Below are 26299 nucleotides of genomic sequence, written 5' to 3'. Positions count from 1 at the left end.
AAATTGAATATGTTAAGTTTTGATAATTTTATTAAGTTTGCTAACCTAAAACGAATTCATAAATGTTTAAATAATCAGGTGCTCAGTCACCTCATTGTTCCTCTCAGAGTATCTGGCTCTGTAACGCATGGAGCGTCTCATGGAGACTGTAATGTGCCATTTTGTAAATCCTTACTGGGACAAACAGCATTCTCTGTTCAGGGTATCAAAATGTGGAATGCTTTACCAGCAGAGCTCAAACTTGATCTGGACTGGGATCATTTTGAACTTGGACTGAAGCAGTTTTTAGAGGACTCAGTCTTGCAGTCATGGATGATTATGCATTTCCTCTCAAACTTTGTGCCATTGTGTGATTATGTATTTTATGTTTTTGTGTTTTGTCTCTGTAATGTTTTGTGTGAATTTGTTGCCTTTTAATGTTTTAATGTTGTGAATGTTTGTGTGTATTTGGGAATTTTATGTATTTTAAAAGCCCAGCTAGTGAGGGGCATTGCAAATTAGCTTAGGCTACAAATGCTGTAGTGTTAGGCAATGGTTTACTTGCCTCATACTTGTCCTTATACAAATAAACATTAAACAAATAAATAAATAAACAACCGGACCACTGAAATAGAGGTGGCAAATCATGATAGGCCTTTCTACCGCAAGACCACATTATTCCTGGCTGGGAGGAAAGTTGTCTAAATGGACAGGCAAATCTCGTCAGGGTGTTATTAGGCCATCTGTGAGAACGACTGGTTGATGCTGTAGTGTTCACAGATATTCTAGTCTGACAACTTGACCGGCCTTGGTAAGGACCTGATGATGATGTTGAACAAACACAAGTCTCTGCATGTAGAGGAACTTCAAATGCCATGTTACTGGGGGTTGAATGGGAATCAATACAGGTGGAGCAACTGAGACATTATTCCTGATTTGTTGGCTGGCAGTTAGTAACATCATCATTCCCAGAGGGACAGTCCATTTACCATGATCTTCTCTGCCCCAACATTTTTTCATGTGGCCTTGTAACACAACATTTGTTGTCTTTGGCTTGGCATCTAGCTGCTAAAGCGTGACAAACCCAACAGTCACCAGGAACCTTCAACTCTTTCTGTGTAAAAGAGCTAGAGCACATGCACTGTTGTCATTGCATTGTCTGAGGGCTTGTTGCACTGTCGTCTTTGTGATCAGCCATGTTTAAGTCATCGAGGTGGTTGTCTTCTGTCTCAGAGGTCGGCGAGACAGTCTTAATATCTGGCAGCATGTTAAGTGGGGCGTCATATGGGTTTGGTGGCCCACTGACTATGACTCTGAGTTGTCTGTACATATCAGAGCTTGGATATTTAATTCCACACCAATATGTGCCTGCATCAGTGGATCTGACATCAGAGATGGTGATCGGAGCTCCGTTGGAATTTTTGTTATTGTGAAGCAGGGATCTCTGTTTAGAGCAAGGGTTTTGTCAGTAGCGGTCATGATCAAGTGCCAATAGTGTGGGCTGCAGGGGTCTCTGCATAGGTATTTGTCATATTTGGCATAATATGCACGAATTTGACCTGATTCAGGATGAACAGTACAGGTGAATGCTGCACTTTGTCCCTCTGTCAGAGTGACGGTCTTGGCAGGTTTGTAGGTGTAGGACTCTATCAGCATCGCTGAACATGATAGGGTTAGGATCAGGTAATGCATGTTGGGAAAAGGTTTGCATTGTCAGTCCTGCACATCTAGTTGGTGACTGTTGAATTCACAGAGTTATTCCTTGTGTTGTCCTCTCTTGCTCTGTCCATCCTCGCGTCGACAGCTGAGTTCCCCTGTTGGCTCAGGAACCTTCCTGCTGTAGCTGGCGTGAATCCACGTAGCTCTCTCAGCGATCTTCACAGCAGTAGATGTTGTCAGGAGCACCTGGAATGGACCTCGCCAGCATTTGGAGTGCCAGTGTTTCCTTCATAGGTCCTTTATCTCCACCCAGTCACCAGGTTGGAAATCATGGAGTGATGTGGAAGCTGGTGGTGGAAGGGCTGACTTCACCTGCTGAGAGATTTGAGAGAGAATGGAAGATAAGTTTTTGCAATATTGTAACATGTCATCCTCACATAGGCCAGTGGAGGGGAGTGGCCTGGTTACAGGCTCCACTCCTAGAGATGGAGGTCTGCCAAAAAGGGACTCATGTTCACTCTGGGCCTTTTTCTCATTCTCATATGCATTAGAACAATAGGCAGAGTCTTTGTCCATGGGAGTCCCGTTTCCTCACAACACTTGGCCAGTTTTGATTTCAGAGAGCCATTTTCTCATTGGATAGCACCTCCACTGGCAGGGTGGTATGCACAATGTTGTCTGAGGTCAACTGCAAGAAATTCACTGATTTTGGTTACTGCAGAATTGACAAAGTGTGAGCCATTATCACTGCTCACTTTAGTTGGTATTCCCTATCTGGGAATGATTTCCGTTAACAGAGCCTTTGCCACCACTTGGCTGCTTTGGTGTTTTGCTTGAAATACTTCAACCCATTTTGACCACATGTCAGCCATCACCAAGCAGTATTTCTTCCCTTCTGCTGGTGACAGTTCTATGAAATCCATCATCAAATGTGAGAATGGTCTGTCAGGTGGTGGGTGAGCGGCGTGTGTGATTGTTTCGGTTTTACCAAATGGACACAGCATGTGGAACCAGGAGAGTTACATCAGAGTAGCCCACAATGTCTCTGGAGGCCATAACTGCCTTTTCAGTGGCAGCCACAGCTCTGAGACATCATGGGAGGCCTGCAGCCACTGGATCCAGTTTTGAAGAAGAATAAGCTACAGGACGTAGTTTATTTCTGTGATCCTGCAACAAAGCAGAAGTCATTCATCCATTTTTCTCATCTACCGTTTGAGTGAAAGGCCTGGTGGGGTCAGGTAGACCCAAAGTTAGGCAAGCTTTAGTTCAGTGAAAGATTGTTCAGCTTCAGCAGTCCATGTGATCTTATCCTGTGATTGTAGACCTTTGCCATGAATGAGGGAGGAGAGTGGAGCTTCAAGAACAGCATAGTTTGAAATGAACTGTCTACAATAAGAGCACACGTCAAGAATGACATCATCTGTTTTTTTGTGATGGGTTTGGAAGATTCTGAATTGCATCTACTCTTTTTGGTGAAAGAATCTTTCCTTCAGAAGTAATGACATGACCTAAAAAACAACCTTTTCCTGGACAAACTGAAGTTTAGACAAGCTGGCTTAGTGAGTGCTATTAGCCAGACGTTTCAAGAGTTTGACTGTGTTGGCTTCACACTGCTCTTTGGTCGGGCTGCAGATCATAAGGTCATCAACATCCTGTAACAAAGCAGTGCCTGGAGAGAGAACAAAAAGTCAAGACTTTGTCTGAGAGCCTCATTGTAAATGGTGGGACTTTCACAGTAACCTTGGCACAGGCCAGTGAATGTGCAGCCTCGCCCACTGAAGTTGAAAATGAACCAGAATTGACTTTCTGGATGAACTGGAACATTAAAGAAAGCATTTGAAAGGTCTACCACTGAAAATAATTTAGCATTAGGTGGGACCTGAGACAAGATGGTGTAAGGGTTTGGAACATTTGGGGCTCTGGACTGGACTGCTGCATTAACTGCTTGCTAAACTAAACGCCGTTCTGTTGGTTGATCTTTATCTCTGATTTTCTTGACAGGGAACAAAGATGTGCACACTGGAGAGTCACCACAGGGAACAATTACTCCTGCTGCTTTAAGACACTCACAGACTGGTGTTATGCCATCGATGGCTTTGTGTTTAAGTGGATATTGAGCCTTGCAAGGTCTGAAGTCTGATTTTGGAGTGATGACAACAGGTTCACAGTCTTTGATGAGGCCAACGTCATACTTCCTGACAGCCCACAGTGTCTTAGGGACCTCCTGTAGGGCTGTAATAGCTGTAGCTCGTTCTCCTGACAAAAAGAAAAAGAATTAGAAGTGCTTTTAGATACCAGCTGGATTGTTCTTTGAGTGTGCAAAACAGATGTTAAACTTTTAGAATAGCACTGCAGTGTCAGTGAAAATAAAATAGATCCATCAGATGTTTCTTGCCAATCGGCTGCGCGCTGACATGATTTCATAAATGGGCCCAAATCTTCCCAGTTATCTGATGTGTGTTTTTCAAGTGTGATGTGTGGAACTGAACGGTCCGTGGTGTACATGTCACACTGAGCTGGTGTGAGAGAGACTGATATGGCTCATCAGGTCCTGGTGACACATGAGAGATGCAGTGCAGGTCCTCTGGTGTCATGAAATCTGTTGCAGCTGTTGAAACTGTTTTCTCAGCTTCTGTAAGAAGTTCAGAAGAGGTTGTTGATGATTGTAATTTCCTTTGATATGCATACCTCAGGTTTGGGTGTGGTAGACAAAGGAGTATGAAAAATGTGGTTCCAGATCAGATAGTCTGTGAACTTTGACACCTTCTGGGGTTGACATCAGACAAAGGCCTAATTTGCACATCAAGTCCCTGCCCATCAGGTTAATGGGACAGACTTCAGAGAGCAAGAATGCATGTTTGAAGCTTGTATTTGACCCATCCACACATTTGAGTAGGACAGTAATGTTCTCTCTAATTGTTTGACCTGATCAACCAACAGAGTATGTGAGTGAAGCTCTTCATTTTTATTTTTCTTAGACAGTATTTGGTCATGGACATGTATGGTGTGTCTGCAAACTCTGGACAGGTGTGCATCATTCAGACCAATGCAGGAACTTTTAACAGCTGAGGCAATGTCTGGTTTTAGTCCGCTTAAGAAACAACTGCAGAGATGAGGACTCTGTATCCAGGAGGTTTAAGAGGTCTAGACTTCACAATTCAAAACACAAAAGGTCCTGGTGTCTAGGTGAGGAGCATTTTACAGGCCTTACTTTCAGTTTTGAATGGTGTTTAAGATACATAGATTCTTTTCACCAAGTCTTTCCAGAGCTTTTTTACTTATAAACAGTAATGTCTCTATTGATAACTCGGCCATTTCTTGTTCTAAATTAATCCATTTCACCTCTGGTTCCCCTTTCATGCACTGCATTATTTTAAGAATCTGTGTAACATAGAAATAATTTTGCAGATTTGAAACACTTAATCCTCCTCCTTTCTGCTGTAGTAAAGTTTTATATTTTATTCTCTGTCTTCTGTTATTCCATATAAAGTCTGACATAATTTTATTCCATTTATCAAACTTTGATTTTAGTATTGGTGTGGGTAATGCCTGAAACAAAAACAAAAATCTAGGGAGTACCATCATCTGGTATTAGCTTCCATCTGTTTAAGTCCTGTTGTATTTAGTTTCCAACACACCGTCATTATTATTGTACAGCTCTTATAAATTTTTAGGGGTGAGCAGGGTTTTCATAATCTGTAAGACATAATCATCAACATTTCAAGAAATAAAGGTTTGAAATATTTCACTCTGTGTAATGAGTCTATATGATATATGAGTTTCATTTTCTGAAATGAGTGACAAAAAAATATTGAAATTTTTCACGATATTCTGATTTTATGAACTTATTTCCTCCTAGAACAAGGTGCTCTGGCCCACACTCCAGCAGGTGGCGGTAATGCTCCTAAACGCTAGTTGCCAGCCGCCATTAAACCACAGAAGAAGAAGCCCTCGAAGCTTCCTCTGAAGTTCTTCTTTCTTCTTCTGGAAGTTTGTGGTTTCTCAGTCAGAGCTCAGCTAGCATGTGTGTCTGTGCTAACGTTAGCAGAGTAATGTTGTAGTTTTCTTTTCCTTCTTCGACTCTTGGATGTGTGGAAATGTCCGGCTTTGAGGATCTTAAAGCTTTATTCGGACGGAGGCTGCTCGCTGCGGTTCTCAGAGACCTGAGAGGACGAGAAACCAGATCTGAATACGAAGAGGAGCTCCACCGCCAGAGGAAGCTGCTGGATGTGATTTTAATCCCTGAGATAAAGCTGCACAGAGCAGGTGGGTTTATTTACACTTATAGAAACCTGTTTCCTGTTACAGTTTGGAGTTCACACCAAAGACATGCTCCTTAGGTCAGTTTAGTTGGTGACTCTGAAACTGGCCGTAGGTGGTTGGGGTGTGCCATTGTTATAGCCCCACTGGTGTCCGTAATTCAGCTGTTGGTGTGTTTACCTAACGGTCTCTGCTGCAGTCACAGATTCGACACACATTCACAAACATATCCACAGAGATTTACCAGTCACATCTCTCATCTATTGCAGCTAAAATGTTTGAATGAATGAATAGAGCAGTCACATATTTATTCATTTCTACCCTCCAAAGACCCAGCAGTTAATTTAGTAGGGGTGCACCGATTGCAGTTTTCTGGCTGATAACTGATCTTTAAAAAGCCTGACCTGTCGATTCTGATTTTGGCCAGTACCAATTTTTTTTTATAACTGACAGCATACACCTTCAATGTTCCAATCTTATTTTATTGAAAAACAAACTTGTTGTTTTAACTGCACATGAGGTAGTTCTCTCAAATATAAATGAAAATTTTAGAGCGTTGCTGTCCAAACTACTAAATTATATCAGTTACTTTAGTCTTTCATTTTTCACATTTTAGTAGGTAGAGGTAGATAAGATCGGTTTCATATGTATCGGCCAATCGCTGATCCCCCAAAATTAGGGAAATTGACGCCGATCAATCGGAGCACCCCTAAATTTTTGTCCTCTGTGTGGGACATGAGTCTGAGACCTCTGAGTCAAGCATAATTCATAGAATCTCTCTGAATACTACTGTCCCTTTAAGAAGACATCCTGGGCTCTCTTTTGATGCCCAGGTTGTGGGGGTGTGGCCAACACAGCGCATGCTCTGTCTTTTCAAAATGGAGTTTCAACTTTCATGTTTTACAGCAAGTGGGATAAGTCAACATTTTTTGCAGATATCATGTTTCTGTTTCTAATTATGAACTTTTTTTCTTTAATATCAAAGTCTTGACTTCACTTTAGTAAGATTTTTAAAGAGGCACAGTAATTTTACCTCTTTCAAAATGCAACCTTTATTTGATGTCCTTTGTAGTGGACATCATTCTGTGTTCTTGTGGGTTTATTGAGGACGCAAATCCAACACATGAAGGTTTTTTTCTTCCGACCACACAAGGCCTCTACGGAAGTACCAGGAAGGATGTTTGTAAAGAAATTTTGTGTTTCTTCTCGGGGGTTTTTACGATGTTATTCAGCAATTCATGGGATGTGTGAGCAGCTGTCTGTTGTAAAAGGTCATAAAGAAGACTTTGTGAGGACATGACTATTGCATGATGGGGGTGTAAAAGTAAATAAGTGACAGGAAACAGATGCATGCTGGGGGATGACCATTGGTGGGTGTAAAAGATGGAGTGTTGTAAATGGGGCTATGCCCTGTTGAAAACCTAATTGACATCGATAGACGTTATTGGCAGCCAACTGCGCTGCAGCCCCACAACACTACACATTATTAACCTTCTACACCACGTTCCACATTATTATGCAAATGATATTTTTTCTCTGATTTTCCTAATTATTAATGCAAATGACAGTCAGAATATTTTTCAAGTCATCAGCCATTAGAGCATAATTCAAATGTTTTCGAACAAACTTCATAATGACAAAAATTATTTTAAAATGCAGTGTTCCACATTATGAAGCACAACAGCTTTTTAAAACATTTTATAGGTTGTAAAGAACTGAAAATGGTCATTTGTAGAAATTGCAGCATAAGGGGGTCATATTTACTGAAATCAAAGCTATTTCAATCAAAAACATCTTAACAGGACAAGTTCCATGTTAACATAGGAGCCCTTCTTTGATATCACCTTCGCTATTCTTGCATCCATTGAACTTGTGAGTTTTTGGAGAGTTTCTGCTTGAATTTTTTATTGCAGGATGTCAGAATATCCTCCCAGAGCTGCTGTTTTGATGTGAACTGCCTCCCACCCTCATAGATCTTTAGCTTGAGGATGCTCCAAAGGTTCTCAGTAGGGCTGAGGTCAGGGGAGGATGGGGGCCACACCATGAGTTTCTCTCCTTTTATGCCCATAGCAGCCAATGACACAGAGGGATTCTTTGCAGCATGAGATGGAGCATTGTCATGCTTGAAGAAAATTTTGCTACAGAAGGCACGGTTCTCTTTTTGCACCATGGAAGAAAGTGGTCTGTCAGAAACTCTATATACTTTGCCGAGGTCGTTTTCACACCTTCCGGGACCCTAAAGGGGCCTATCAGCTCTCTCCTCATGATTCTGGCCCAAACGTGACTCCGCCCCCACCTTGTTGACGTCCCGGCCTCATTGGGACATGGTGGCCATCCACCAACCATCCACTACTCCTCCATCTGGACCATCCCAGGTTGCACGGCACTCATCAGTCAACAAGACAGTTTGAAAATGAGTCTTCATGTATTTCTGGGCCCACTGCAACCGTTTCTGCTTGTGAGCATTGGTTAGGGGGGCTGAATAGTAGGTTTATACACGACTGCAAGCCTCTGGAGGATCCTACACCTTGAGGTTGGTGGGACTCCAGAGGCACCAGCAGCTTCAAATACTTGTTTGCTGCTTTGTAATGGCATTTTAGCATCTGCTCTCTTAATCTGATGTATTTGTCCGTCAGAAACCTTCCTCATTATGTCTTTATCTGCACAAACCCGTCTGTGCTCTGAATCAGCCACAAATGTCTTCACAGTACGATGATCATGCTTAATGTTTCCTGAAATATTGAATGTTTTCATTCCTTGTCCAAGGCATTACACTATTTGACACTTTTCAGCAGCAGAGAGATCCTTTTTCTTTCCCATATTGCTGAAACCTGCGGCCTGATTAATAATGTGGAACATGTGGAGAAGTGCGTTTTGAGGTTTTTATTTTAAAAAAAATAATAGTTATTATTATGAAGTTTGTTCAAAAACATTTGAATTAAACTCTAACTGTTGATGACTTGAAAAATATTCTGACTGTCATTTGCATTGATATTTAGAAAATCAGAGAAAAACGTTGTTTGCATAATAATGTGGAACGCGGTGTATACGCTTTGACTCAGACCCCAGGAACATGGTGAGAATACTGAAAATCCCTGTTTTTACTCAGCTACAGGAACAAAGTTCAAGGGATAGTGTCCACTCAACAAAAACATGAACTACAGTACTGTGCAGAAGTTTCAGGCATGTAGAGCGCTAACGGTTCTTCACAGGTCCTGATGTTCCACGGCCTGGGCTGAAGAGAGGAGGGAGGGCGGCCAGAGTCAGCGTCCACACATTTGACATGTACGTGTGTCGCTCAGCAGCCAAGGTCAAGCTCAACAGCATTTCTTTTGTCTGGGCCTTTGCACCCCTGGTAATACGCCCAGCAACCACCAACAGTTTTCAGGTGCTTGGAACATACACGCGACAACCAGGGGGTTGTGGCAGCCCTCCTACCCGCCCTAACAGTACTGTAGGCTATGTTTAAGTGCCACATCTACCCATAACCCTGCCATAAAGCTGTGGCTTTTGTTTTGTTTTCTTCAGATTATTTTCCCATGCCGTTGGTAATGTACAAAGACATCCAGAGCATCACCTGGGTTATGTCAATTCTCCATCACGCCTGATGGCGCCCTCAGGTTGGCGTAGTCACCATTGCACGCCTTACTTCGGCCTCAAATTTCAGCCCAAACATGTCTAAAACTTCTGCACAGTACTCTATATTTTCATGGGTGGAGTTGGATTTTATCCTGTAGGGTAAAACTGTCTTCTGAATGCGCACCGCCCTAAGCTGCGAGCCAAAAGCTTCACACAATTACGAATATATCTGCTGCAATTTCACCACAAACGTCAGCGACGAGGAACAATTTTGGATTGAGCAGCTCTGAAACTTCTGGTTTCCTACAGCCCTCGGAAATAGGAAACCATTACTCGATAAATTCCACATCCTTAAATTTGAATTCCAGGAATCTCACCCACACTTCATAGCACTCAGAACTGCAGTGTTAATTTTACCAACAGCCTTTTTTTCCATGACAAAAACTAGACTAAGACTAACAAAAACAGATCTTTGATGACTAAAACGAACAAAGACTAAGTTCAGTTTTCATCAAGACGACTAAATCTGGACTTGAATGTAATGTAGTTTTTGTCAGACATTCTAAATCTGTGATACTTCTCCACTGTGGGTAAAACTGTCAAAAAAACAATACATCTGTATCTCTTCTGCCTCTCAGCTGTAGAAAGCAGGGACCCCAGGTTAGACAGAGAGCAGAGAACACACTACCATGATTTGGTATCAGATATAGGCGAGACAATAAATGCTTGAACTAACAGTGAAGACTGAAATGTGAGGACTATGATGGACTAAAACTAGACTAAAATGTTTTGAGTTTTTGTCGACTAAAACTAGACTAAAACTAAAAGGAAAGAAATGACTAAAATGTGACTAAAGCTAAAATGCATTTCATTTAAAGACAAAAACTAAAATTAAAATAGCTACCAACATTAACACTGCCAGAAAGCCCTGGTTCTCCATGGCCAAGTACGACGTAAATACTAGTCAACAAATGTTGGATGGACTTGTTGCTTTGCTTCACCTTTTCCGAGGAGGTTGGGAGCTTTGTTAGGACATGTTCGACTGATCTTTGGTTAGCAGAGGCACTTTTAGCAACAGCGGCTGGGGTGGGTTTCTCTCCTCTGGGTGGAAGCAAACTATATGGCTTCTAATCTTTGTTGTGTCCCTGAAGTATTTTTATTTGGCGTGACAGAGCTACATACAGTGGGCTCCTGTCCATTTCATTTACATCAACGTTATAGATGCTGAAGTGCTTCCAAACAGTAGTTTGAAACCACACAGAGCTGGTCTGATCTCCTGGTCACCCATGCTTCTTTGTTATGTGCTCCCTTTAAAGTGAGAGAGTCATAAAGGTTCCACCCTTTGTTCCGACCTTCAAACAGCACTTCAAATTTAAATTATCAGTTGTTGGACATTTATAAATCGATTCAGAATCGTCCACCTCCGAATTGCGATGCATCTAAGCATTGATTTTTTTCTCCCACATCTAGACACTATACAGTTGCAAGAAAAAGTATGTGAGCCCTTTGGGATCTCTTGAATTTCTGCATAAATTGGTCATAAAATGTGTTCTGATCTTCATCTAATTCACAACAATAGACAAACACAGTCTGCTTAAACTAATACCGCATAAGAAGTTACATATTTTCATATTCTTATTAGGGATACATTGAAATGAAAATTCTTGTCCGAAACCGAAAACCGAAAATGAGGAAACCAAGGCCGAAAACCGAAACACCGAAAGAAATTATTATGTCAGTTATTAGTACCATTGCATTTAAGGCTATGACAGTGTACTAACCTCACTAAAATCAATTGCAACTGCATAAATTAATATTAATGCTTCAAAGAATAAATCAATAACAAAATTATGTGAATATTTATTAAGCACTGACATTCCAACAATGCACAATATAAAATAAAATAAATACAAAATAATATCTTTAACTTGTCCCTGTTCATGTATACATTAAATCAGTGGTTCTCAGCCTTTTTTCAGTCATGTCCGACCTGTGAAATATTTTTCCAGCTAAGTACCCCCTAAACAGCGCAAAGCTTCTGATTTATCAAACTTGTAACTGATAAACACTTTCAAATTACAAATATTAGATTTTTTCAAACATTTAAATGTTAAAAATGCATGACTAAATTTATGGCACATCTTCTCATCACTTAACGTGGGAATTCATATTAGAGTAGTGAAAACTGTAGGTAGAAAGGCATAAAACCATTTTAACCCAACAGTTTGCAAAACACTGCTTGGCTGCAGCGGTCTCTCTGGAACTATTTGGAAATAAAAACATAGAGCTGGAAAGAACTAAAAACCTGTAAACAATTAACTGATTATAAAAAAGACGGCTTTGTGCCCCTTTTTTAGATCATACTAAAGATCTCTTCTCAAACTGAAATCAGGAACTTAGTTATAGATCAGCATTTCTTCACAAAAAATAAATCATGAACCTTTTTATGAATGGAGAGGTTGTGAATACAGTGATTGACAGGCATGTGCCCGTGTGGGTCAAACCATCCTGCCATGGGGGAGACTCAGGGGGTTTTAGGGTCATTAAATTCAATAGCCTACAAAATGTAAACTCCACTTTATAACCTTAAGGTCCTTACACTCCAGACCCAATATTTTTTGTGCAAAATATTCGCACAAAATATTTACATCACGAACCTGTAGCGAGTCAATGCAACCTTGCACACCAGCAACATCATTTCGCAGTGCGACATTGCTGCGGATATTTAAGTTTCGCTCCGACGAGCGCACATTGTGGTGGTGCCGATTTTTAAGGCAGACAGAGGAACAAAAACATCCTCTTCAACACCACCTGAATTATGTGCTCTCCTCATATCTGTCTGTATCAGTGCTTGTGTTTTTGTCTCATGTAGCCTGGTAGAGAGGGAGAAAGGCAGCAGGCACATCGACATGCACTACTCACTCAGCTGGAGCTGTTTCTAAACTTACGGGACTTTAGTGAAATATTTACCAACACAGTCTCCTCTGACCTCAGACGTACGACTTATAAATACTCCGGATCAACCAGCTCACTGAAATGACTCCTCTGACCAGTCTGGAACACAAACAGGTGAGCCAGTCTGTGCGCTGTAGGGGAGTTAACTCCTCTAACAGCGACCCTCCGCTGTGCCCTTATCAATCTTATTGATCATACTTGGCATAAAATGAATGAAGACTCAGTCCCTCCTTGTACAAACTTGGCTTGCACAGAGAATGAAACAGTGAAACAAAACGGCACTGGCTGTGCATAAAAGTGCCGCATTACGCATGGAGTGAAGGACAGAGAGGGAGAAACATCCTTTTATCTTCTGCTCCAATAAATATCACTGTTTATCAGCGGAGAGAGAAAACACATCGCAGACATTTGCAGCATGTGATTTTAGAATGTAATATGCTCGCAAAATCATGTCACTCCTGACGTGCAAAGAAAGGCACTATTTTTTGTTATATAGCTGGAATATATTCTAAAATCTCTCGTACGCCCTGGAGTGCCTTCACGTACGCGTACCCCTATTTGAGAACCACTTATCCAAGCGCGTGCTGGTTTTTGCTTGCATCATCACAACATCATGTTTCGGCCTTGTTGTTTAGGTGATAAAAGTCTTTGGGCCGAAAACTGAAAATGCACTTTTGGCCCGAAAATTTTCGGTGCATCTCTAGTTTTTATTGAACAAACCATGTAAACATTCACAGTGCAGGGTGGAAAAAGTATGTGAACCCCTAGGCTAATGACTTCTCCAGGAACTAATTGGAGCCAGGAGTCAGCCAACCTGGAGTCCAATCAATGTGATGAGATTGGATGTGTTGGTTAAAGCTGCCCTGCCCTATAAAAAACACAAACCAGTTTTGAGTTTGCTGTTCTCAAGAAGCATTGCCTGATGTGAACCATGCCTGGCACAAAAGAGCTCTCAGAAGACCTACGATCAAGAATTGTTGACTTGCATGAAGTTGGAAAGGGTTACAAAAGTATCTCTAAAAGCCTTGATGTTCATGTGTCCACGGTAAGACAGACTGTCTACAAATGGAGAAGGTTCAGCACTGTTGCTACTCTCCCTAGGCGTGGTCGTCCTGTAAAGATGACTACAAGAGCACATCTCAGAATGCTCAATGAGGTGAAGAAGAATCCTAGAGTGTCAGCTAAAGACTTACAGAAATCTCTGGCACATGCCAACATTTGTGTTGACAAATCTACAATAAGTAAAACATTAAACAAGAATGGAGTTCATGGGAGGACACCACGGAGGAAGTCTCTGCTGTCCAAAAAAACCATTGCTACACATTTGAAGTTTGCTAAAGAGCACCTGGATGTTCCACAGCACTACTGGCAAAATATTCTGTCCATAGATGAAACCAAAACTGAGTTGTTTGGAAGGAACACACAACGCTATGTGTGGAGAAAAAAAGGCACAGCACACCAACATCATAACCTCATCCCAACTGTGAAATATGGTGGAGGGGCCATCATGGTTTGGGGCTGCTTTGCTGCCTCAGGGCCTGGACGGATTGCTGTCATTAATGGAAAAATGAGTTGACTAGAATAGACTAGGAAACAGTTTGGATCTCCGTCGAGTCCAAATATTTCCCATTTAGGCAGATATTGGTCCATTATTCTCCCGTTTTTGCCCGCTTCTCACAGCAGACTTCCGTCTTTGAAGCCCGGAGGCAAGCAGCTGAGTCGCGCGCTTATGTGACGTCAGTGCAGCCCCTATTGTTGTGTGTGTAGCTCCACCTATTTGGTACGGTTAGGTAAGATTGGCACCCCTATGGAAGGGTGCCGAAAAGTGGGACGGTATGGTTCGCTTTTTTGGGACCCTTTCTCTATGGAAACGACAAAAAAAGCATGCCGTCACCAACTGAAGCTCAACAGAGGATGGGTGATGCAACAGGGCAACGACCCAAAGCATAGAAGTAAATCAACAACAGAATGGCTTCAACAGAAGAAAATACACCTTCTGGAGCGGCCCAGTCAGAGTCCTGACATCAACCCGATTGAGATGCTGTGGCATGACCTCAAGAGAGCGATGCACACCAGACATCCCAAGAATATTGCTGAACTGAAACAGTTTTGTAAAGAGGAATGGTCCAAAATTCCTCCTGACCATTGTGCAGATCCGATCTGCAACTGCAGGAAACGTTTGGTTGAGGTTATTGCTGCCAAAGGAGGGTCAACCAGTCTTTAGCCTAGGGGTTCACATACTTTATCCACCCTGCACTGTGAATGTTTACATGTTTTGTTCAATAAAATCATGAAAACATATCATTTTTGTGCGGCATTAGTTAAACAGGCTGTGTTTGTCTATTGTTGTGACTTAGATGAAAATCAGAACACATTTTATCACTGATTTTTGCCGAAATCCAAGAAATCCCAAAGGGTTCACGTAATTTTCTTGCAACTGTATATCAAACATATATTGTGAAGATTGTTTTGGAAATAAATGTACAACTTTATAACCTTTAATGCCAAATTGGGTTGAATATAACCTCACTGATTCCTTCGGTGTGTGTTTGTGTATTCCAGTGCTTCCTGCAGAAGCCCAGCAGCTGTTGGTGATCAAAGAAGAGAGCCCCCAGGAGGACACTGGGCCCCCACACATTAAAGAGGAACAGGAGGAACTGTGGATCAGTCAGGAGGGAGAGCAGCTTCAAGAGCTCAAGGGGGCTGACACCACCACGCTACTCTTTGATTTGGTTTTGTTGAAGAGTGAAGATGATGAAGAGAAACCTCAGCCCTCACAGCTTCATGAGAGACAAAATGAACAGTTGGAAACAGGAGCTGATGGAGAGGACTGTGAAGACTCATCTAGAGCTGAGACTGATGACAGTGATGATTGGAGGGTTACCAAAGAAGATCAGTCAGGTTCAAACTCTGTGAAAAATAAAAATAAGAGTCACAAGGACAAGGAAACAAATAGATGCTCTGAGTGTGGTAAAACCTTGTCAACAAGACAGAGTCTGACAGTACACATGAGAATTCACACAGGAGAGAAACCCTTCAGCTGCTCTGTTTGTAGCAAAAGATTTACACAGAAGGGTAAAATGGAAAATCACATGAGAAGTCACACGGGAGCGAAACCCTTTAGCTGCTCTGTTTGCAGCAAAAGATTTGCGCAAAAACATTATTTGAACAGTCACATGAGGATTCACACAGGAGAGAAACCCTTTAGCTGCTCTGAGTGTGGTAAAAGATTCACCTTTAAACATCATCTGACGGACCACGTGAGAGCTCATATGGGGAAGAATTCCTTTAGCTGCTCTGAGTGTGGAAAAAGATTCACCTTTAAACATAATCTGACACATCACATGAGAGCTCATACAGGGGAGAAACCTTTCAGCTGCTCTGTTTGTAGTAAAAGATTTACAAATAAGACTCATATGGAAGATCACATGAGGATTCACACAGGAGAGAAACCCTTTAGCTGCTCTGAGTGTGGTAAAAGATTTACACAAAAACATCATATGGACATGCACATGAGAATGCACACTGGAGAGAAACCATTTAGCTGCTCTGGGTGTGGCAAAACATTTACTACAAACAATAATCTGACACAACACATGAGATGCCATACAGGAGAAAAACCTTTTAGCTGCTCTGTTTGCTTTAAAAAATTTACACAGAAAATTAACATGCAAACCCACATGAGAACTCACTTTAATGATGACACTTTCAGCTGCTCTGAGTGCAGCAAAAAATTCCAAACCAAAAGCAATCTGATCAGGCATTTAAGGGTTCACACAGGAGAGAAACCCTTCAGCTGCTCTGAGTGTGGCACAAGATTCATTGATAAGGGAGCTTTGACCAGACACATAAAACTGCACACATGAGAGAGACCCTTCAATGTAAACAGCTCTGTAACAACATAAGCCGTGTTTCCATCAAGGGGTCCGGTTGGATTCAGTTCGGTTTGGTATGGTTTGGTATGCTAAACCCCAAAATAGTTCGCGTTTTCACAGACACCTGTGCCCTCACTTGGTGGGCGGGGCTGTAAAAGCATGCATGTAAAGTCACAGACAGCGTGAGTCAGCTGTTCCAGCTGCAGCATTATAGAAAGGATGAGTGACAGAAATCAGTCGGGAATAAGCAGTAAACAGCTTTATTTCAGCTGAGAGTGCTTTTAAAGAAATAACTACTTCGTAATGATGTTAACCGCTGTCAGTAAAGATCCTCAGCTAATGGAATACGTGTACAGAGATGGTTTGAGTCCTAACGCTACATTAATATGTGAATATATCTAGTCTAGAACAGTTTATATGACAAAATATGAAAGTTTAGAGCTGTACTGTGAGAATTTGCTGCGTTGAAAATAAAGTTAAAGTTCAGCTGGTGTTAAAATCAAACTAGATTAAGTCAGAAATCCGGGGTGCGCTGATCTCGTTTAAAAATAGTCTGCAGCCTGAAGTTTAACGAGCCTGTTCAACAACCACAGAGTGATGTTTTCACAGTTTATCTAACGTAAGAAGTAGATTAATAACTAGTTACTGATGAGAATGAACTGTTCAAAGGCTTCGTATTCACAAAATTAACAAAAGCTTTGTGTTCTTAAAATCGTCCAGATAAATGTCAGGAAACTTGATTTGTGGCCAGATACCAATATTCATAGACTAAGATTGGCACCCCTACGGAAGGGTGCCGAAAAGTGGGACGGTATGGTTCGCTTTTTTGGGACCCTTTCTCTATGGAAACGACAAAAAAAGCATGCCGTCCCGCACCGAACTGAACTGAACTGCTCGGTGGAAATGACCTAATAGTGACACCCTCGTCTCAAATGCTTGAGACGCCTTTGTGCACCTTTGAGTGTGTACAGGAGAGTGCACACAGAAGTCCGTCATTGTATTTGTCATGTTTCGCTCATGTCATGTAGGACGGCATGCACGTTCTTTATCACTATTTTCCATATCTGAAACATGTTATCAAAAGTGGCTGCAACTGCTGCTGCTGAGTGAGCACTCCTGTGATTGTAGGACAGGCTTTTTAAGAGTGAAATCCTCATCTATCCACTGAGGCTCAACATGCTAAAAGGACTAACACCTGATGTCCATATATCAGTGGTGAAGTTAATATGTTTAGCTTTAACAAGGAGCTTCTCTATGTGACTGGAAACTAAGTTTTGCAGTTCAGGTAAATGCATCATTAGCTCACGGAAGCCCGTATATCCCACACCTCTGAAAGGAGGCTGATTATCAAGAGCTATAAATTCAATGATTTTCCCGTTCAGCTGCTTACCTTTGGATGGTCACTGCTGAATTTTTCAGCTTTGTTAAATGACTGAAGTAGAGGCTGCTGACAAGTTTTTTCTGGCACAAAGTTTTGTCATTCATTATCTGAAGAAAGTCCTTGTAGTCATCAGGTTGACAGTTTTTTTTAGATGCAAAATTAAATTGGTTGGCGTGTTAGGCGTGTTGTCGAGCTTCTCCAAGCATCACACGTACTTTCAGGCAATGCAAACAGCTACTTTGCTGTCTTGTTCCCACACCTCAAACTTCTCCCACACAGCCGACACGTTGAGTTTGTTGTTGTTGGCACACGTCCGGCATCATCATGTGCGTTGAATTGTGACGTCTTATTATCGTTGGTGTAAATTTTAAGCTATTATCGGCCGATACCAATGATATCGTTCATCCCTAGGCAAAATTTTGTGCTGTCTCTCCACATGACACATCACAGAGGTGCGAAACCCTACAGCTGCAGTGACTGTACACAGAAATTTTCTTGGAGATCTCAAAACGACACGTGTGTCAGAGGTCAGGATTCAGGGGCTCTTCCAAACCAAACTGAGGAGAAAAGAGAGGCAGAAGCAGTAGCTGATGGAGAGGACTGTGGAGGAGCAGAACAAGCCAGAATCTCAGATCCAGAGAGGCATTTACAACCAGAGACTGAAGTCAGGACTGAAGACTCTTCTGGAGCTGAGACTGAAGACAGTGAGGATGATGAGGAGAGCAGAGAACATCAGGGTCAGCAGAACCTGTTGACATCTGATTTTTGTTTCTCCTTACTTTTGGTGCAGCTCATTTCACTTAGCATAAGTAAAGTCTGTAATTTACTCTGTTTGCTGATGTTTGTGACTAAAGGTGTTGAGGTGGTGCATGGTGGTGACATTAAATAACCTGCTGCACATTCTTGTTTTTACATTCTATACAAAAGGGCATTGCATATGATCCTGTGCTTTGCTGGAGACATTGCCCTAATTGTATACACACTCTTAAGGTGTTTCCCAGTGATACTTCCTGTGCTGAAGGGTTTTTGCTGACCTCAGCTTTTTTTGTATTTTTATTTTGTTGTTTTCTGTATTAAATCATCTTCCAAAACCAGAGGACTACCAAACAAGTTCTCTTCAGCCTCCCACAAGTGTACATGTGAAAGTTGTGTCTGACGCCTGTATACTTGATGAAAACTTTGCGGCAGAAAGACAGGAGCATGTGCATCTCCTGTCTCTTCATGTGCATTTTTCCACTGAATGTAATATGCTTCCTTACATTAAAGATAAAACAGCTGAATAAAATGTCTTTAATCATACAGATATGACTACTGACTTCTGTTGCTGAGATTTTCCTGTTACTGGTGACGAATGAAATAGAGACTTCTGCCGACTGAGAAAGTTTTATATTTTCTTTGCAAAGAAAAGGTCAATCAACACACGAGCGGTCAGAATGAAGAAAGGGGGAGACTCAAACATTTATACCTGAGGAACGCCCCCTAAGGTATGCTTCACACCCCTCAGTCTGCTGCAGGAATCTGCACTGGGACAGGGCTTTGTATCCAGGTGAGGGGGTTAAGAGGTCTAGACATCACAATTTAAAACACAAAAGGACCTGCTATCTTGGTGAGGAAGCAGGAGAAGGGGCATCTCAAGCAGTTTAACACAAAAGAATTGAAATTATAATTATAATTCCCCTTGTTTGATTATTCATTAATCACTAAACAAAAAGAGAGAAAATAAAATGAAATAGTCACAACTTAATTATCTGACACATTAATTCACATGGATTTTAAAATGTATCATCATGGCAGTTGTTTAGAAGAGAAGAGAAGAAAGAAAGAAAGAAAGAAAGAAAGAAAGAAAGAAAATAAAACATTCTGCTGAGACCTCCTGACAGCTGTGTACTGTTGCTCCTTCTTGCAAGAATGAAACCCATAAAAGACGTGTGGAGGGTTCAATAGTTTTAATTTCTCTAGGTAATACATTTTTCTACAGCACTGGCCAATCCTGGGAAGGTTCACTACTGCTCCAAGTTTTCTCCATTGTGGATAATGGCTCTCAACCTGGTTGGCTGGAGTCCCAAAGCCTTAGAGATATCTCTGTAACCCTTTCCAGACCAATGAATGTCAGTGACGTTGTTTCCCATCTGTTCTTGAATTTCATGGTTTCATGGTTCCATGATGTGTCGTAGATCTTTTAGCCCACTTCCCTTTGTCAGACAGGTTCTATTGAAAGGGTTCTGGATTACTGTGGCTGTAAGCATGGGGGTGGGGGGTGGGGTAATGACTTTTTTTTACATAGGGCCAAATAGGTTTAGCTGGCTTTTTCTTTCATAAATGAAATCAATTAAATTGATTGGACATAATTTGGAAAGGCACACACTCTCTATAGAAGGCCTCACAGCTGACAATGATATCAGAGCAACAACCAAGCCATCAAAGGAACTGTAGAGCTGCAAAGTCAGAGACAGGATTGTTGACAGGCACAGATCTGGGGAAGCCTACAGAAACATTTCTGCTGAAGGTTCCCAAGAGCTCAGTGGCCTCCAGAATTCTCACACGGAAGAAATTTGGCACAACCAGGATTTCTCCAAGACCTGATCACTCTGCCAAACTGAACAATCAGGGTAGAAGGGTAAGAGAGGTGATCTAGAACCTGATGGTCACTCTGACACACCTCCAGAGACCCTTTGTGGATATGATTATGGAGGCAACTATGTGTCACACATACAGTTTATAGTGAAGATTGTGCTGGAAGTAAATGTGTAACATTATAACCTTTAATGCCAAATTGGGTTGAATATAACCTCACAGATTCCCTTGGTGCGTCTTTGTGTATTTCTGTGCTTCCTGCAGAAGCCCAGCAGCTGTTGATGAGTGAAGAAGAGAGCCCCCAGGAGGACACTGGGCCCCCACACATTAAAGAGGAACAGGAGGAACTGTGGATCAGTCAGGAGGGAGAGCAGCTTCAAGAGCTCAAGGGGGCTGACACCACCACGCTCCTCTTCCATTCAGTCTTATTGAAGAGTGATAATGAAGAGAAACCTCGGACCTCACAGCTTCATGAGAGACAAAATGAACAGTTGGAAACAGGAGCTGATGGAGAGGACTGTGAAGACTCATCTGGAGCTGAGAGTGATGACAGTGATGATTGGAGGGTTACCAGAGAAGATCAGTCAGGTTCAAACTCTGTGAAAAATAAAAATAAGAGACACAAGGACAAGAAATCACATAGATACTCTAAGTACAGTAAAACCTTGTCAACAAGACAGAGTCTGACACAACACATGAGAACTCACACAGGAGAGAAACCCTTCAGCTGCTCTGTTTGCAGCAAAAGATTTCCACAAAAACGAAATATGATCAGACACATGAGGATTCACACAGAAGAGACACCCTTTACCTGCTCTGAGTGTGGTAAAAGATTTAATTTTAAACATCATCTGACATGCCACAAGACAGCTCACACTGGAGAGAAACCCTTTAGCTGCTCTGTTTGCAGTAAAAGATTTACGCAAAGGAGTAATATGGAACATCACATGAGAAGTCACACAGGAGAAAAACCTTTCAGCTGCTCTGTTTGCTTTAAAACATTTACACATGAAGGTAGCATGAAAGCCCACATGAGAACTCACTTCAATGATGACACTTTCAGCTGCTCTGAGAGCAGTAAAAGATTCCAAAGCAATAAAGATCTGATCAGGCATTTTAGAGTTCACACAGGAGAGAGACCCTTTTGCTGATCCTTGTGCAATAAAACATTTAGACATTTTGTGCTGTCCTGCCACATGGCACATCACAGAGGTGAGAAACCCTTCAGCTGCAGTAATTGAGATCAAACATTCGTTTGGCTTTGGCAGTTAAAAAAACACATGTGTCAGAGGTCAGGATTCAGGGGCTCATCAAACCAAACTGAGGAGAAAAGAGAGGCAGAAGCAGTAGCTGATGGAGAGGACTGTGGAGGAGCAGAACAAGACAGAATCTCAGATCCAGAGAGGCATTTACATCCAGAGACTGAAGTCAGGACTGAAGACTCTTCTGGAGCTGAGACTGAAGACAGTGAGGATGATGAGGAGACCAGAGAACATCAGGGTCAGCAGAACCTGTTGACATCTGATTTTTGTTTCTCCTTACTTTTGGTGCAGCTCATTTCACTTAGCATAAGTAAAGTCTGTAATTTACTCTGTTTGCTGATGTTTGTGACTGAAGGTGTTGAGGTGGTGCATGGTGGTGACATTAAATAACATGCTGCACATTCTTGTTTTTACATTCTATACAAAAGGGCATTGCATATGATCCTGTGCTTTGCTGGAGACATTGCCCTAATTGTATACACACTCTTAAAGTGTTTCCCAGTGATACTTCCTGTGCTGAAGGGCTTTTGCTGACCTCAGCTTTGTTTTTTTTTTTTTTTGTATTTTTGTTTTGTTGATATCTGTATGAAATCATCATCCAAAACCAGAGGACTACCAAACAACTTCTCTTCAGCCTCCCACAACATGTAGAAGTTGTGTCTGACGCCTGTATACTTGATGAAAACTTTGCGGCAGAAAGACAAGAGCATGTGCATCTCCCGTCTCTTCATGTGCATTTTTCCACTGAATGTAATATGCTTCCTGACATTTAAGATAAAACACCTAATTGGGTTAGAAATGCCAAAACCTAAATAAAAGTGTCAAAATAACCCCCAAAAATGTCATAAATGGGTTAAAGTGGCTAAAATGGGCATACTGATTAGTAAAACATGATTCAAAAGTGGCTGAAATGGCATTAAAGTGGCAAAAGGTGGAAAATAGGTGGAAAATTGGCGAAATGGGATGAAAATTGATATAAACTGGCAAAAAGGGGTTAGCTGAGTCAGAAAAAGTCAGTAACTGGCAAAAATTGGCATATCAAATTGTGAAATTTGGCTTAAAAATTGTTGAAAGAGGTTAATAGTGGCAATAATGGATCAGCAGAGGAAAACAGGCAAAAACAGGCAGGAAAAAGTGGTGGAAAGGGTTTAAAACGTACAAAAATGGGTTTAAGTTAAGTTAAAAATGTGTTAAAATTGGTGGGAAAAGTGATGAAAACAGGTTAAAATGTGACAAAATTGGTGTAAAGTGGCAACAGTGTAATTTAAAAAATGTCCTTGGTTTTTTTTTAAGACCCCCTCTCAGTGTCTCATGACCCCAAAGGGGGTTCCGACTCCAATGTTGAGAACCCCTGCTGTAGATGACCCTTGTGAAAATGAAACACTATTCATGGACTGTATAACAAAGCTAAATGAGGGGAAAATAGATGAGCAGGCATTTGCAGACACTGAGGTAGGCACCCAGCAGCGCTGTGACACGTTAGCCACAGCTAATGTCATCCCAGAACGGCTCTGCTAGCCCTACTATCAGGCTATGGAGGAGAAAAGCTGGACATTAAAGGTACATGTCAGCCAAAATGTAGACACAAGGAAATGACAAAAACATTTGAGTTTGACAGGGTCTAAACAGCAGCCCCTCCCATTTTAGGATCAAGAGCCTGCCTTGACATGAACTTAGAGAAACTAGTCCTGTCAGTGGCGTGCACCAACATTCCCAGGAGAATGCAGCATTCACACTGAGCCCTCTGCTGTCCCTGTTGTAGACCCATCATACCGGATTCCATTCACTCCTGAGGATGACCTGAAAAAGGAACTTGATGAGATGGAAAAAGATGGCGTCATAGTTAAAGTGACTGAGCCCACTGAGTGAGTGAATGGATTGGTGGTAACAGAAAATCCATGCACAGGGCAGCTCTGAGTGTGCCTTGATCCACGTGGCCTGAACAAGGTCATTAAAAGGCTGCACTGCCCACTTCCCACCTTAGCTGACATCACACCAAAACTGTCTGGAGCTCAATATTTCAGTGCACGCTCTGGGTGCTGGGCCTTCAAGCTGACCCATGAATCATTGATGCTCACCACCTTTGGCAGGTACCGGTTCCTTCATCTCCCCTTTGGAATAATTTCAGCTCAGGATATATTCCAAAGAAAAATCCATGAAACGTATGAAGGACTTAACGGTGTAGTCACAGTAGTGGACGACTTACTGATAAACAGTGCTGTGAAAAAGTATTTGTCCCCTTTCTGATTCCTGAGGGGTTTTTTTTTTTGCATATTTATCACACTCAGATGTTTCAAATCATCAAACCACTTTCAATATTTCACAAAGACAACCCAAGTAAATAGAAAATGCAGTATCTGAATGATTATTTAATTTTTTAAGGGGAGAAAAAATCCAAACCTATATGACCCTGTGTGAAAAAGTAATTGCCCCCCTTGTTAAATCCTGAGTTAACTGTAATTAACCACAGTTGTCAGAAAGATGAGTTCAGTTTCACTGGCCACAACCAGGCCTGATTACCGCCAGATTTGTCGAATGAAGAAATCCCTTAAAGAGAAGCTGTCAGACAAAGCGCAGTAGGCTACAAGATCTCAGAAAGAAACACATCATGCCACCATCCAAAGAAATTCAAGAACAAATGAGAAACAAAGTGATTGAAATCTATCAGTCTGGCTAAGGTTACAAAGACATTTCCAAGGCTTTCGGACTCCAGAGAACCACGGTCAGTGTGGTGATTCTCGTCTTCACTGAACTCCTGTTTGGTTGTGGTGCTGCCTGACTTCACTATGTGTCCTCTGAGGCTCCCTTCCCCTAGTGGTGCTGAGGTTGAGTGTTCACACCTGTCTCTGCTCTGCAATCAAGCTGACTTTATGAAGTCTGCAGAGACTCACCTCAGTGCCAGAGTATTGTTTCTATAAGTAAATAAAAGAGATAGAAAGTCAAAGTAATGTTTTTATAAGTAAATATATGAGATGGGAAGTCAAAATTCAGAAACACAGCTCTATGTCTCACTCTCCCCTGGCAATCTCAATCCCATAATTCACTTGGTCAAATGCATCGATGAAATAAACCACTGGATGTCACAGAATTTTCTTCACCTTAACACAGAAAAAAGAAATCCTGCTAGTTGGTCCACAAAAACTGAGACAAGAATTCATTTCGGTTTCATCTTTATTTCCTTTTAAGTACAGTGAGCACGTCAGAAATCTTGGAGCTATCATTGATACAGACTAAAACTTTCAACAACATATAACTGCCATCACCAAAACAGCCTTCTACTATTTAAAAAACATTCCCAAACTTCGATCATTCATGTCTCAGTCTGATTCAGAAAAACTGGTCCATGCATTCATATCCAACAGATTAGATTACTGTAACTCTCTCTATGCTGGACTAAGACAATAAATCGCCTCCAACCCATCCAAAACGCTGCAGCCCGCATTCTAACAGGAACAAAGAAAATAGAACACATCACACCCAATCTGAAAAATCTTCACTGGCTTCCTGTCCAATAGAGAATCGATTTAAAGTGCTTCTTCTTGTTTATAAATCACTGAATGGTATGGCACCCCAGTACATTTCTGACATGCTCACTCACCATCACCCAACCAGGTCACTCAGATCTTCAGTTATGGGTCATCTAAAGCCGTGTTTCCATCAGGAGGTCCGGTTTGATTCAGTTCGGTTTGGTATGGTTTGGTATGCTAAACCCCAAAATAGTTCGCGTTTTCACAGACACCCGTGCTCTCTCTTGGTGGGCGGGGCTGTAAAAGCATGCATGTAAAGTCACAGACAGCGCGAGTCAGCTGTTCCAGCTGCAGCATTATAGAAAGGATGAGTGACAGAAATCAGTCGGGAATAAGCAGTAAACAGCTTTATTTCAGCTGAGAGTGCTTTTAAAGAAATAACTACATCTTAATGATGTTAACCGCTATCAGTAAAGATCCTCAGCTGATGGAATATGTGTACAGAGATGGTTTGAGTTCTAACGCTACATTAATATGTGAATATATCTAGTCTAGAACAGTTTATACAACAAAATATGAAAGGTTAGGGCTGTACTGTGAGAATTCGCTGCGTTGAAAATAAAGTTAAAGTTCAGCTGGTGTTAAAATCAAACTAGATTAAGTCAGAAATCCGGGGTGCGCTGATCTCGTTTAAAAATAGTCTGCAGCCTGAAGTTTAACGAGCCTGTTCAACAACCATAGAGCGATGTTTTCACAGTTTATCTAACGTAAGAAGTAGATTAATAACTAGTTACTGATGAGAACGAACTGTTCAAAGGCTTCGTATTCACAAAACTTCTGCATTAATTTAGTTTCTCATCCATCGCGGATGGATCAGGCTGATGTGAGCCTTCAGGTTCTGCTTTGTGTTCTTAAAATCATCCAGATAAACGTCAGGAAACTTGATTTGTGGCCAGATACCAACATCCAAAGACTAGGAAACAGTTTGGATCCCCGTCGGGTCCAAATATTTCCCATTTAGGCAGATAGTGGTCCATTTTTCTCCCATTTTCACCCGCTTCTCACAGCAGACTTCCGTCTTTGAAGCCGAGCAGCTGAGTCGTGCGCTAAAGTGATGTCAGTGCAGCCCCTATTGTTGTGTGTGTAGCTCCACCTTTTTGGTACGGTCAGGTAAGATTGGCACACCTATGGAAGGGTGCCGAAAAGTGGGACGGTATGGGTCGGTTTTTTGGGACCCTTTCTCTATGGAAACGCCAGAAAAAGCGTGCCGTACCGCACCGAACTGAGCCGGACCGCTCGGTGGAAAAC

General features: G+C 41.7%; 2 protein-coding genes across 2 annotated transcripts in view; one reads left to right on the top strand and one right to left on the bottom strand.

The window, feature by feature from the left end:
- The window catches only part of LOC121521899 (oocyte zinc finger protein XlCOF6-like), a 310080-nt gene that overhangs the window by 199519 nt on the left and 84262 nt on the right, over positions 1 to 26299 (bottom strand). The window lies entirely within an intron of this gene.
- Positions 5635 to 16488, top strand: LOC121521904 (gastrula zinc finger protein XlCGF57.1-like). Its single transcript, XM_041806107.1, has 2 exons — positions 5635 to 5904; positions 14995 to 16488. The coding sequence occupies exons 1-2, from the start codon at positions 5736 to 5738 to the stop codon at positions 16296 to 16298; spliced, it is 1473 nt and encodes a 490-aa protein (XP_041662041.1). The 5' UTR covers positions 5635 to 5735; the 3' UTR covers positions 16299 to 16488.

Source organism: Cheilinus undulatus, linkage group 14 (genome assembly GCF_018320785.1).
Source record: "Cheilinus undulatus linkage group 14, ASM1832078v1, whole genome shotgun sequence".
Lineage (NCBI taxonomy): Eukaryota > Metazoa > Chordata > Actinopteri > Labriformes > Labridae > Cheilinus > Cheilinus undulatus.
This window is presented reverse-complemented; position numbering and strand designations above follow the sequence as displayed.

Coding starts and splice junctions, on each gene's coding strand:
- LOC121521904 (XM_041806107.1), top strand. CDS start 5,736: ATGTCCGGCTTTGAGGATCTTAAAGCTTTATTCGGACGGAGGCTGCTC. Junction 5,905..14,994: donor GATAAAGCTGCACAGAGCAG/GTGGGTTTATTT, acceptor TGTGTATTCCAG/TGCTTCCTGCAGAAGCCCAG.